Source organism: Merops nubicus, unplaced genomic scaffold (assembly GCF_000691845.1).
Source record: "Merops nubicus isolate BGI_N331 unplaced genomic scaffold, ASM69184v1 Scaffold22681, whole genome shotgun sequence".
NCBI lineage: Eukaryota > Metazoa > Chordata > Aves > Coraciiformes > Meropidae > Merops > Merops nubicus.
The window spans coordinates 1,534-12,590 of NW_008589281.1; the positions used below are offsets into that span (position 1 = coordinate 1,534).

Below are 11,057 nucleotides of genomic sequence, written 5' to 3' on the forward strand. Positions count from 1 at the left end.
AGCAGAAAAGCAGGAATCTGTGGTAGAGCTGCCCTTTGTTGAAAATTGTGGAAAGTTCTCTAGGTAAGCAGTGGTGTAAAACTAGTGATGGTTTAGCTGTTCTTGAATGTTATTCAAGAATAAATGCACGTGACATTTTAAGAGGTATGAATCAGCCACTTCAGTAACTTTTCTTTTTCTTCTTCATCCTTGCAGCACTTTTATTCAGTGATTAAATTCAAGAGATGGGGCCAATGAAATACAAGTCAGGCGTGTCCTCAGTGTCCTGTGGTCTGCAGTATCACCATTCGCTGGTGAAGTGGAGCCCAAAAATGAATGTACACGTTGTGCGGACTTACTGCTCCTCAGCACCAAAGAGGCCTGAAGCCAAGTCTGCGGTGGAGGTGGCCTTGGGTCTCCTGAACAGGCTGACAGAGGCTGGCACTGCTGTGGGGAAAAACTCCCTCCAAAAGGTGTCGGCAACTTGCAAGAGCTGGTGGGACAGATATGAAGAGTTTGTGGGAATTAACGAAGTTCGAGAGGCTCAGGGAAAAGTGACGGAGGTAAACATGGAGAGGATGTGGGAATTTAAAGGTTAAGAGTTAAGCTTTAGGAAGTATAAACTAGCTACGAAGCTAAAAAGATCCTCCAAGGAGAAATTTTTCCACTGTTTTTTTTTTTTCCTGCTCTGTCCAGATACTAGGGATATTTTCTACTCTATGCGTGTTAGTAAATATATGTTATTCCTTAGACTGGTTTGCTTTGTTGGGGGGATTTCCTCCCAAAACAATTCTTAGAATTGCAATTCAGAATTGCCTAAAATAAATACTCTTTCTTCTCAGGCTGAAAATGTCTTTATGATTGCTCGAGGGATAGTACGAGAGGCTCGTGAAAATGTAGAAGCCCAACAGATGAAACTGAAGGAAATTCGGGACCGCTTAGACAGGGTCTCTCGGGAGGACACCCAGTATTTAGAGCTGGCTACTCAGGAACACAGGTTGCTGCAGGTAATTTGTTGGTGCTTGAGCACTGGCTCAAGTATGGTGAAAATTTGCATGCTTTGCTTGTGTCACTAGGACTGGTTTTATAGATGCCTTGCGGTTCTGAAGGACAGGGATCTGAGGTCCCTTCCAACCCCTAACATTCTGTGATTCTATTGATACTTGTTTTACTTTATTATTATTATTGATGGTTTGAGCTGCAGTGCAAATTTTATTTGTTAATGCTAAAATAGGGCAGTAAAGTGGGAGAAGAAAGCTGAAGATAGTGAGCCTATAAAATTAATTGTTGTAGTAGTGATCTGTACATGAGTAGTCAGCAAAAAGCTGGAGTTCAATGAATTAACCTTGCATGTGATGAGAGAAGCTCCTTTCTGGTTGCTAATCCATGAAAACTCTTTCAGCTGCCTTCTAAGTGGCTGTGACACCCAGGCAATTCAGTAAAACTTTTGTCAGAGAGCAGCAAAAGGGAGGGCAGGCAAGAGATGGGACTGACCACAGCACAGGTTGTGGCAACATCCTCACCAGAGGACATTGTCCTACAGCACCTCAGCTGGATGAGCCAAGCAGCACTGGTGACAGGATCAGAGATAAAGACGAGGTGGCAGTCAAAGTTAATCCAGGAAATCCAGATGAAGCTGCAGGAACAGCAGGGACAACCGTGGCAAAGCTAAGGCAAAGAGTGGGTACCCGTGCCTGAGCCTAAACTGAGCTCCTGGATCAGCAAGTAGGACATCAGGAAAGAGCTAGAGAGCTGTAGTTGTCTAAATAAGCGATGAGATCTGTGTGGATGAGACTTAAAGAAGAGCAGAGCTCTGTGTGACCACAAAGAAAGGTAGAATTTGGTCTGTAAGGTGGTGGTGCTGTCTTACAAAATAAATACACACTTGGAAGAATGAGAGTAATTCTGGGAGAAGCGGGGAGAAATGGAAGACGTTTGTCTGTGGGCAGAGTAAGGAAGAGAATACAGAGGAATGAGAAACATCTGTGTTCATGAGATGGACCTATTCCAGACATCCTTTCCAGTCAGTTCACTGTCAGTTCCCACTTACAGGATTAGAACAGAAAGGGAGAACTGTAGTAAATGTAAGGTTTGGAGAAGTAAACAGGACTGAGAAAGTGAACATTTTGGGAAGAGAAGGACCTTGGCCACTCCTGCCCCTTTTCTATCATCAGCATGTGACAGATAGTTGCATAGAGGATCTTCAGCTGTAATTCCTGATGAGCTTTTTCCATTTCTCAGTTTTGACTTGCGAGGATGTATCGTTGACTAAAGTAAGATTACTAAAGAAAATCCCGCATCAAAAGAAAAAATTCTGAAACAGAACTAATGGATGTTCTTAATTCCCATTCCTTCATCTGCACTGGAGTTCTTGCATTGTTTTTTTGTATGGAATATATAGCTTCGTGTTATGCCTTCTTCAAATCCCTGTATTTCTTGCAGGAAGAGAAGAGATACCGAGCTGCATATTTAAATGCAGAAGAGTCTGAGAGAGAAAAATTCTCTCTCTTCTCTGCAGCTGTAAGGGAAAGCCATGAGAAAGAGCGAACAAGAGCTGAAAAAACAAAGAACTGGTCTATTATTGGTTCTGTACTGGGAGCCATTATAGGTGTTCTCGGTTCCACCTATGTTAATCGAGTTAGGCTGCAAGAATTGAAAGTCTTGGTGCTTGAAGCACAGAAGGGCCCAATAAATTTGCAAGAAGCCATCAAAGAACAGGCCTCCAGCCATCACTTACAGCAGAAGGATCTCAGTGATGCTATAGCAGACCTGAAGAACTTGCTGCAAACAAGGACATCACAGGAAATAAAAGAAGGCTCTTTGTTAACTAGAGAAAACAAGGATGACTCCAAAAAAATAGATTCTCTTTTAATTCCTTTAAAAGAACAGCTAAACTACACTAAACAAGTGAGTTCATGCCTGGAGAGTTTACAGCAGCAGCTGAGCAGCCTGCAGGAAAGCGTAGCACGGATGGTTTCCGAGGTGCAGAGTGTCAAACTCCTGGTCCACTCGAGACCTCCAGAAAGAGTGACAGCAAGGTCATCGGCGGAGGGCAAGGGCCAGGGCCAGGCTTCTGCCGTGAGGGACGTCATCCTGGAGCTGTGTGAGACAGAGAGGAGGCTGGAAACACAGATCAAGAGAAATTCTATTTACAGCACTGCGGCGACATGTGCTATGTTCGCTGTTACTTTGCCAGTACTCTATATTATCCTTAAGGGGAACTGATCTCTAATTCATTGCCACAATTTACTAGATCAATAAAAGTAACTTGTACTCTAAGTGCTTTGAGTGCAAGTCCAAATAAAGCTGTGTTAGCACTTCTCATTATACTTTCTCTTATATATTCAGAAAACTTGTAAAGATTTAGTCCATCTACTGCTGTAGGCTCCATGTTAACAGGTTGCCTTTGTTACATGTTGTGGTTTTTAACTCAAGCAGAGGAAATTTTACAGTTTTATCTGTTGATCTCATTCGCTGCTTCACTCCTTTGTTGCCTGCTGATTTCATTCACTATTTCACTCTTCTGTTCTCTGCTTTTGGATATCATGCCAGTCAGTGACTTTCTTTCTGGATCTGTATTTGTGATTTTCTATTCAAACGATTCTTTTAGTCTATCTATCTATCAATCTGTCTATCTATCGATCATTGATCTAAGTGCTTCATGTGTAATCCGTTATAATTTTGCTTCTCATTTCTTCATGGTTTTGCAATTTGTCCATGTTCAGCTGGACTCATTTTACCAAATGGGTGGAAATATTTGCCCTGAAGTTTTTGTTTTGTTTTGTTTTTTTCTCCCCCCTTTTTTTTCTTTTTTTTTTTTCTTTTAAAAGAAGTATTTTTCTAGGTACAGTGATTTGCAATAGGGCAAATTTACCATGACTGTAGTTAAGGTAACTTCAGTGAAGTTCAGTAGGGACTGAAGTTACCATGATACAATGTGGCCTTACAGCCAGGTGATGCATTTAAAATACATTTAAGTTACATGTGGTAACTTTTCCTTAGGACAGCTTATCATGAAGAATGCAAAAGCTTTTCTGGAGCTTTAGCTGTTTGTTACTGATAGCTCCATGTCCTTAAAGGCTTACAAGCAGGGAAGGGGAAAAAAGGTTCTTATATAGAAATGTATTAAGTATGATGATGTTTATTCTGCAGGTACAAGCCAATTATCCTTTCTCTACAGACTTCCCTAATTATTTTTTGATTTTAGTAATCATCTGTGGAGCAGTCCCCTTTCTTATCCTTGCTAGTATCTCATTGGAACTTTCTCCATTTTTGAATTCTTTTTTTGAACTTTGTCCTCTCTGGCAATTGAAATGCTGCTCTACAGTAGCTGTTTTTAAGCTGGAACGTTAATGGTAGGAGTGTTATATAAACTACTCCAAAATAATATTGGGAAAAAAGTGAGAGGTCCAGCTGCCTCTTCTGCCTGGAAGGATGAAGAATGGTTGATGGAGGACAAACAGTTGTCTCAACAGCTAAACATCAGTATCTGTGTGTGCTCTCTCTGGTATTGCTGTGATAAGAAATAGTGGGTAAGCAAATCAGGTGTGGAATTCCTGCTCTCTGAGCACGTCTGTGGAGCCTTTGCAGAGAAAGGAGCTGCAGGCTCACCTCATGCTGTCGTGCCTTTGCGTGAGCATTTCAGGGTGACCTAAGCTGTGTTGAGTATACATTCTGCTATGGCAGGTTTTTTTCTATCAGCTCTTTCTAGTTCCTTCTGCCCACTAACCATATTTAGAAGAGTTTGAGGTTTTGATTATAAGCTCCTAGGACTGTAAGATCTTTGGGACAGGGACATTTGCTCTATGAGGCACCAACTTCATTTAGTATCATTAGGCACTATTATAACATGAGTGAATAAACAATATTATGCAAGACCTGTGATGATTCATGCCCTGTAAGGGAGATGCAATATGCAAAAGGTGGTTGTGGGAGGGACCACTGCTGATTTATGTATTGATTGTTTGGACTGTAAAGTGAATAACGAGCATTTATCAGGGGAACTGTTTGATCTGATCACTTGAGAATTGCGATAAAAATTCCCACACACTTAGCTGTGTCAGGAAGTACATACAGAGCCATACAATTTTTCAAATCTGTAATATGTATTTTTCTCATTTCACAAGTATTTTTACAGGTTGTACTTTTTGCAAGAGCTTGATGGAAGTCAGAGATGTGTGTAATTAAAGGGGAAGGGACAGCACAATGGTCGTATTTGTAGTTTGCCAGCAAAAGTCACTGAGAATTTTGTTCTGGTTTTGGTTTGGGTTTTTTTTCCCCTTCTGTTTAACTACATAAATTTAGGCCCCCTTAGTATGTAAGTGTCTGCAGTTTAGATACCCAGCATCTCTGAAAATGTGGACTGTACATACAAGCATGGTTTTTAAATGCTGCATTTTGGGCAGTTAAACTTGAAAGTTGAGGCAGTGCTCACTGAATTGTACTTGGTGGCATCAAAAATGAGTAGAGGTCTAAGAGTAAACTTGTATACAATAAATAAGAGAACACAAAACCAAGGGTTGTTTATTGTTATAAAGAGATCTGCTTTTTACCCATTTAAAGAAGGTATGAGAGTAGTAGTTTTAACATTACCTAGAGTTATGGGAGGAAAAAGTCATTAAGAACAGTAGCAAATAAGTGTGATAAATGATTGTTTGAGATATGCAGCCTGAAATCTGAGAAGAACTGGAAGGTATGATATGTGTCAGGGTGAAAATAACTGTCTCTGATCCTTTGTAGGGGGTTTGGAAGAGTCAGAATGGATTGTGTGCAGCGTTGTACAGCTGGCAGAACTCACTATTACAAGCAGTTCCTGTGGTTCTTTCTGCTCTTCCATGCTAAATCTTCCTATGTGAAGTGACAGCAGAATAATTTCAGTTAGGAAAAAAACTTGTCATTAACTGTCTGTGTAGTAATTAGGAGAGCACATCTGTACTTTCCCTCAATTCTGGATTATCATCACTCCATTGTGGCAAAGTTCTAAGCAGGTGTTCTGGTGCTGCACTGTATGTGTGCTCCAAAGCCTGAAGGTGTGGCTGCAACAGTAGCAGCTGTACCTGAGCTAGCTGAAGGCAATACCCAGGAAGAAACTATACACAGACTATGGATAATCTGTCCAGCACTTCATGCTAAGTCTTTGTCATGGTAACCCAGGCAGCAAATACACAAGTTTGAACAAAAGCAGCACGTCTGTACGGGGGAGTTTATCTCAGCACTCCCATTACTTCAGGTACATTTGCAGCACTGACAGCAATTTACACAACACACAGTGACATCTCTGTGCATATTTTCTGGTGAGTCAGACATGGCTAAAATGAATAGTTTGTTGCCTGTGCTCTTCTGGGCTATTTTAGTTGAAAGAAAGAAAAAAACAAAAGTGAATAAGTGTTCTGTTGCATACCCGTCAATTATTAACAATGAAACTCCACTATTATGAACCCTTTTGGAATGAGGTCTCATAGCTGAAGCTTTCCTCAGCAAGAAAGGTCTGCTTGCTAAGGCCTTTGAGACTTAAATTCTGTCTGTTTCTGTGAGCAAAGTCCTCTCTGGGCAGGATGGCTCTGCCAGCCCTGTGTCCCAGGTGCTCACCAGCCGGGAGGCGTGGTGGTTGCAGTAGTTGGTGCGAGTCAGGTGAGGCCAGGGACTGACATGTGCGTTGTGTGTAGGTCAGGGAGAGCAGCGAGGGTTCAAGTTAATTCTGCTGTCAGTCAAGACACAGGAGGTAAGTTGAAGAGGGAACCTAGTAAGAGCAACAAGAAGCCCTTTGATAAACATTAACTATAGGAAAATAGGTAACAGCAGCCTGAAATTGGCCCATGCTAAGCTATTTTGAGTTCTTACTGCTCTGTGAGAAACCACTAGTAACTCAAAAGCAAACAGCCTACTGGCTATGGAAATAACTTCTAATGAGGTCACTGCAGGCTTCTAACAGTAGGTGCATTCTGAAGAGAAAAGTTGCCATTCCTTCCACTCATGAAAGGAATAGTAAATGTTGCTTATGAATAGAGGACAAAAGCAAGTGTATATAATGTCATGATTGAGGTATATGTACTTACTTATTAAACCTTGAGTTTTGAATGTTCCAATGTTCAGATCATGTTCAGAATTTGCTAGTGCTCCTGTTGATTTCATTGTAACTATCTGTTTGGAAAAAAACAGTTTCTCTCACAGAATATGTTCTAAAAACAAATACTTCCTGGAGCTTAGGAGTGTGAGAGATGTCCCATTTACTTCAGAAACAGGATTGAGATTTGCGGTAGGAGTCAGGTTCCTGAGCTGGGAAAAGGGAGACAATGCTGGGTGTTCCATAATATATTTAGAACTCTATTTTATTGCCAGATTTTTTTCTAACAAGTTCTATTTGTGGGTTTCCTCATAAAACATAAGAGAAGTGCCATTTCTGGTGTTTGGCAATCAGTGGATAACCTAAGAAGGTGCGTGTTTAAATACAGCAAAAAGCGGCTGGGCTACAATTTTTATTTTTAAAGAGAATTAAGGTAATTGTGGTTGTGGCAAAGTTTTGGAGTTTCTGTCGTGGGAAATCTTAAGAACAGTTTAGAAAAACATCACCAAGTTTGATACAGATATAGACAGATCCTGGCCTGGGACAGGGTAGATTCAGTCAAAAGTTTCCAAACTTTACTTTTCGAAGAATTACTTTTTAAAAAGTAATTTTTTAAAAATAAAATGGGAGAATCTACAGATGATTTTATGTCCTAGTCATCCTGGTGCAAGTTGTAGCAGAATGAGAAAGTGTTGTGGTGAGAAAACAGCTCAGGCTACTATGGGCCACGTGGCATTAGGCACCAGGAGAGAGGGAAGTAAAAAAAAAAAAAATATGGCCCCGAAAGTATCACCTTAGTAATTATTTTTCAGAATCAAATTTGTAAGGTGACTGCTCGACCAATTTTGAAGTACTATGCAAGGAGGTTCTTTAAAGACTTTTTTTAATAGAACTTTGCATGCTTCTGTTGTAAGCCTTTACATGGCTGTAGTCTACACTGGCCTTTCTGTGAGTTTGCCTGAAGCAAGCTGGCCCATTAAAGATTATTCTATTTAAATACTGGAGTATCATATACTCTCAAGAACTTGTTCTAAAGAAACCCAGTGCATCATCTGGGTTGATTTAGTGAGCTGATCACCCAACCTGCTGTATTGGTTTGGTGCATGTAATCTACTTCATCAAATATTTCAGCTGGTTCTTGCTCTTCATGGAAGTGATTGTGACAGTCTGTATGGCTGGAGATATGTGACGTTGGAAAACCTGTTCATGGTGACATTGGACACACCATGCATACGTTCCTAGGCTACAGAGCTCCAAGATAAAGGGGTTGTCCCAAGTTTGTTTTGCTGTGTTCTGCACAGAGAAAAGTAAAGATGCAAATAGTGTGTGCTTGAAGAGTCTCTCACTCTGCTCATGCAGGTTTTGGGGTGCTGGGCACTGGTCAGGCAGCACGATCTGTAGGGCATGTTCAAAACCAGATCCTTAAGCATCAACAGACTGCTGCTAGCAAAACTGTATGTGCCCAAATGAAGGTAATGAAGACCTTAATGCTATTTCTAAATGTTCTGACAAACTGAAAACTTAAAAGGAACTGAGCCAGATTTAGAGTAGATGTAGTCAACCTTCTGTTGGTCCCTGAAATAATGCTCTAAATGCAGTTTATTCCCAGAAGCTATAGACAGTATTTAGATATCCCTCATGACTTTCTTAACCTGTCTCATCCCCTGCTTGGAGAGGAGGAAGAGTAAGAAGAAAATCAAAAGGAGCATAAGCAGCTGCTAGCCTTGTGATTATCATAATCGTTACGTAAGGAACTCAGTTAACCTGCTTAGAAGCAGACATGAACAAGGGCCTTTATAGGGGACGATCCTTTATGGATTTAAATACATTTTAAAAAAAGCTTCTGAACAAATGGAAATTAAAAACTTTAAATTTCTTCTTCAACGTTTGTTCTTTGTGTGATGCTGTGCTGCGCTCAGCTGTGTAACGTTGGAGAACTAGCTTTTTCTCTAGCTTATTTTTAAGCACTGCAAAAGATTTTTGTGCAGAGCAATGAAAACTCCTCCCTGAAGTGGGGCTGTGTAATCTTTGGTGGTTGTACAATATCCTGATCACTCTGCAGAGCCATATGTACAGTAAGAGGGGTAGGAGGGGAGCACCGTAACATCCTCCAAGTGCACAGAAGCTCTTCCTGTCCTGCTCCCGAGGCAGACCCTGCAGCCAGCTCCCTGTGCAGCCCTGCCATGGGACAGGAGGAAAAGCTGCTCTTTTCCAGTGTGCTCTCGTGGGGCTTTTTGCTGCTTTTTAAGTGGAGCTTGCAGATGCTTTTTTTACCAACTGGAAGGGGCTGCAAGTTGGGACTGGCTCTGGAGGAAAGGCACAAAGAGGATTACTTGAGTCAAGAATGGGTTGGAACAAAGAAAAATCGTGATTTTTTTAACTCTTAGTCACCAGCCCTGGATTTTGGTGGAAGCAGTTTGCATGCAGTTAAAATGTCTCTGACGGGAAAGATGATAATACTGTGTTCAGCTGAGCTCTAACCTGAAGAGCAATCCAGTGGGTAGGGGTGGTAAAATGGTTTTGTCTGTGTGGGGAGAGGAGTTAGGGAGCATCTGTCTCCTCATGAAAGTCCTCATGGGCTCTGTGTACACTGGACACTGGGGACTCCTCGGCGTAACTAAGCCCCAAGGGGCAAAAGTCCACAGAGGCAGCCAGCAGCTGCCTCCAAAATAATCCTTCCTTTGGGGAACTGTGACAGTGCTGCCAGATCAGGAAGACTGTTCAGCATCTCTAAACTTTCAGACGTATTTTTTCCTTCATAAAACAGTTGCTTTTCAGGCCGGGGGGCGGGGGGTAGCGTGGGAGGTTGATGGATTGTAACAAAGAGAGTAGATGTTTAATGAAACTTCTGGACATGGGATTGCACCAACAACGTTCCTATGAAATGTCAGAAATTCATGTGGGAGGGAAATCTGGGTGAGACTTTCAGAGCAGCTTTGTGTCTTGAGCAGGGGAGCTGTAGCTTCATCTATCCAGAAAGAAAAAGTGATGGGCACCCCTGGCATACAGCAACTTCTGTCTCTTGCACAACCAGGGCAGTGCCTGCTTCCTATTCTAAAAGTTTGCTTTCACCTACATCTCCTGTACCATTTCTGCATATGCTCAGATACTTACTCTTTATCCATACAAAACTTGTGGTTGTGTGGTAGAGGCAGAACTTCATCTTTTGTCTGTGATTTCCAAACGTCTGGCAGTCCGCTCAGCAGGCACATGGCCACAGGGCTATGTAATTGTATTCAGTTCATATCGTTGGGCACTGCATGTAGAGCAGGTCTGTTAGACTAACTGTGCATTTGTTGATCAGCCACACAAGAGAGTCCAGCACATCTGAGGAACACAAAAGTTACAGTGTGAGCGAGAAAAATGGGAGCATTAATTCTGTCCCTCTGTAGAGCTGTTACTGACAGAACATACCCCTAATTCAGAGAGGATTTTATGCAGGGCATAAAATCTCGGGGGCAAAAAATGCTTCTGTCTCTTACACAGAGCACCAGCCTCTGCACTTCTCATGACTGGAGCTTCCAGCTTCACAGGAATAAAAATCACAAAATCAGCAGTCAGTTTGTATTACACGTTATCACTTCAGGCACTTTGCTTTATGATGCTTTTGTCTCCACCACCTTTCAGCCGGAATGGTGCGTTCTTCCCTGGCTTGTACCCGGAGATAACTACGCTTTTGTCACATTCTTGACTCCTGCCCATGTCCCAGCTCCCCCATACTACGCAGATGGGAACTGTGCTCTATCTCGAGCATCTGAGGAAGCAGAAACTGGTTTTGCTGTCGGATTTCGCTCCCTGTGCGCCGTGCAGGCTGCGGCGCCGGAGATTCCCTCACTCGCACCGCTGGGCTGAAGAGCGCCAAGCACAAAGGCTCGTCTAGCCCAGCGCCGGGGTTACACAGAGAGCAGAGAAGCGCTGTGCTTTCCTCCTGAAGGTACGGCTCTAAGTGCAGCTCCCGGCCCAGGGGCTGCAGGCGCCGCTGTCAGAGCGCTGTGCCCGGACGGTGCCGCCCTGA

General features: G+C 42.3%; 1 protein-coding gene across 1 annotated transcript; it reads left to right on the top strand.

Annotated features, from left to right (window-relative positions):
* The first annotated feature begins 224 nt into the window (after positions 1 to 224).
* CCDC51 (coiled-coil domain containing 51) lies at positions 225 to 3,204 on the top strand. The gene is made up of 3 exons (XM_008949563.1): positions 225 to 542; positions 822 to 986; positions 2,422 to 3,204. The coding sequence occupies exons 1-3, from the start codon at positions 225 to 227 to the stop codon at positions 3,202 to 3,204; spliced, it is 1,266 nt and encodes a 421-aa protein (XP_008947811.1).
* Positions 3,205 to 11,057: the final 7,853 nt, after the last annotated feature.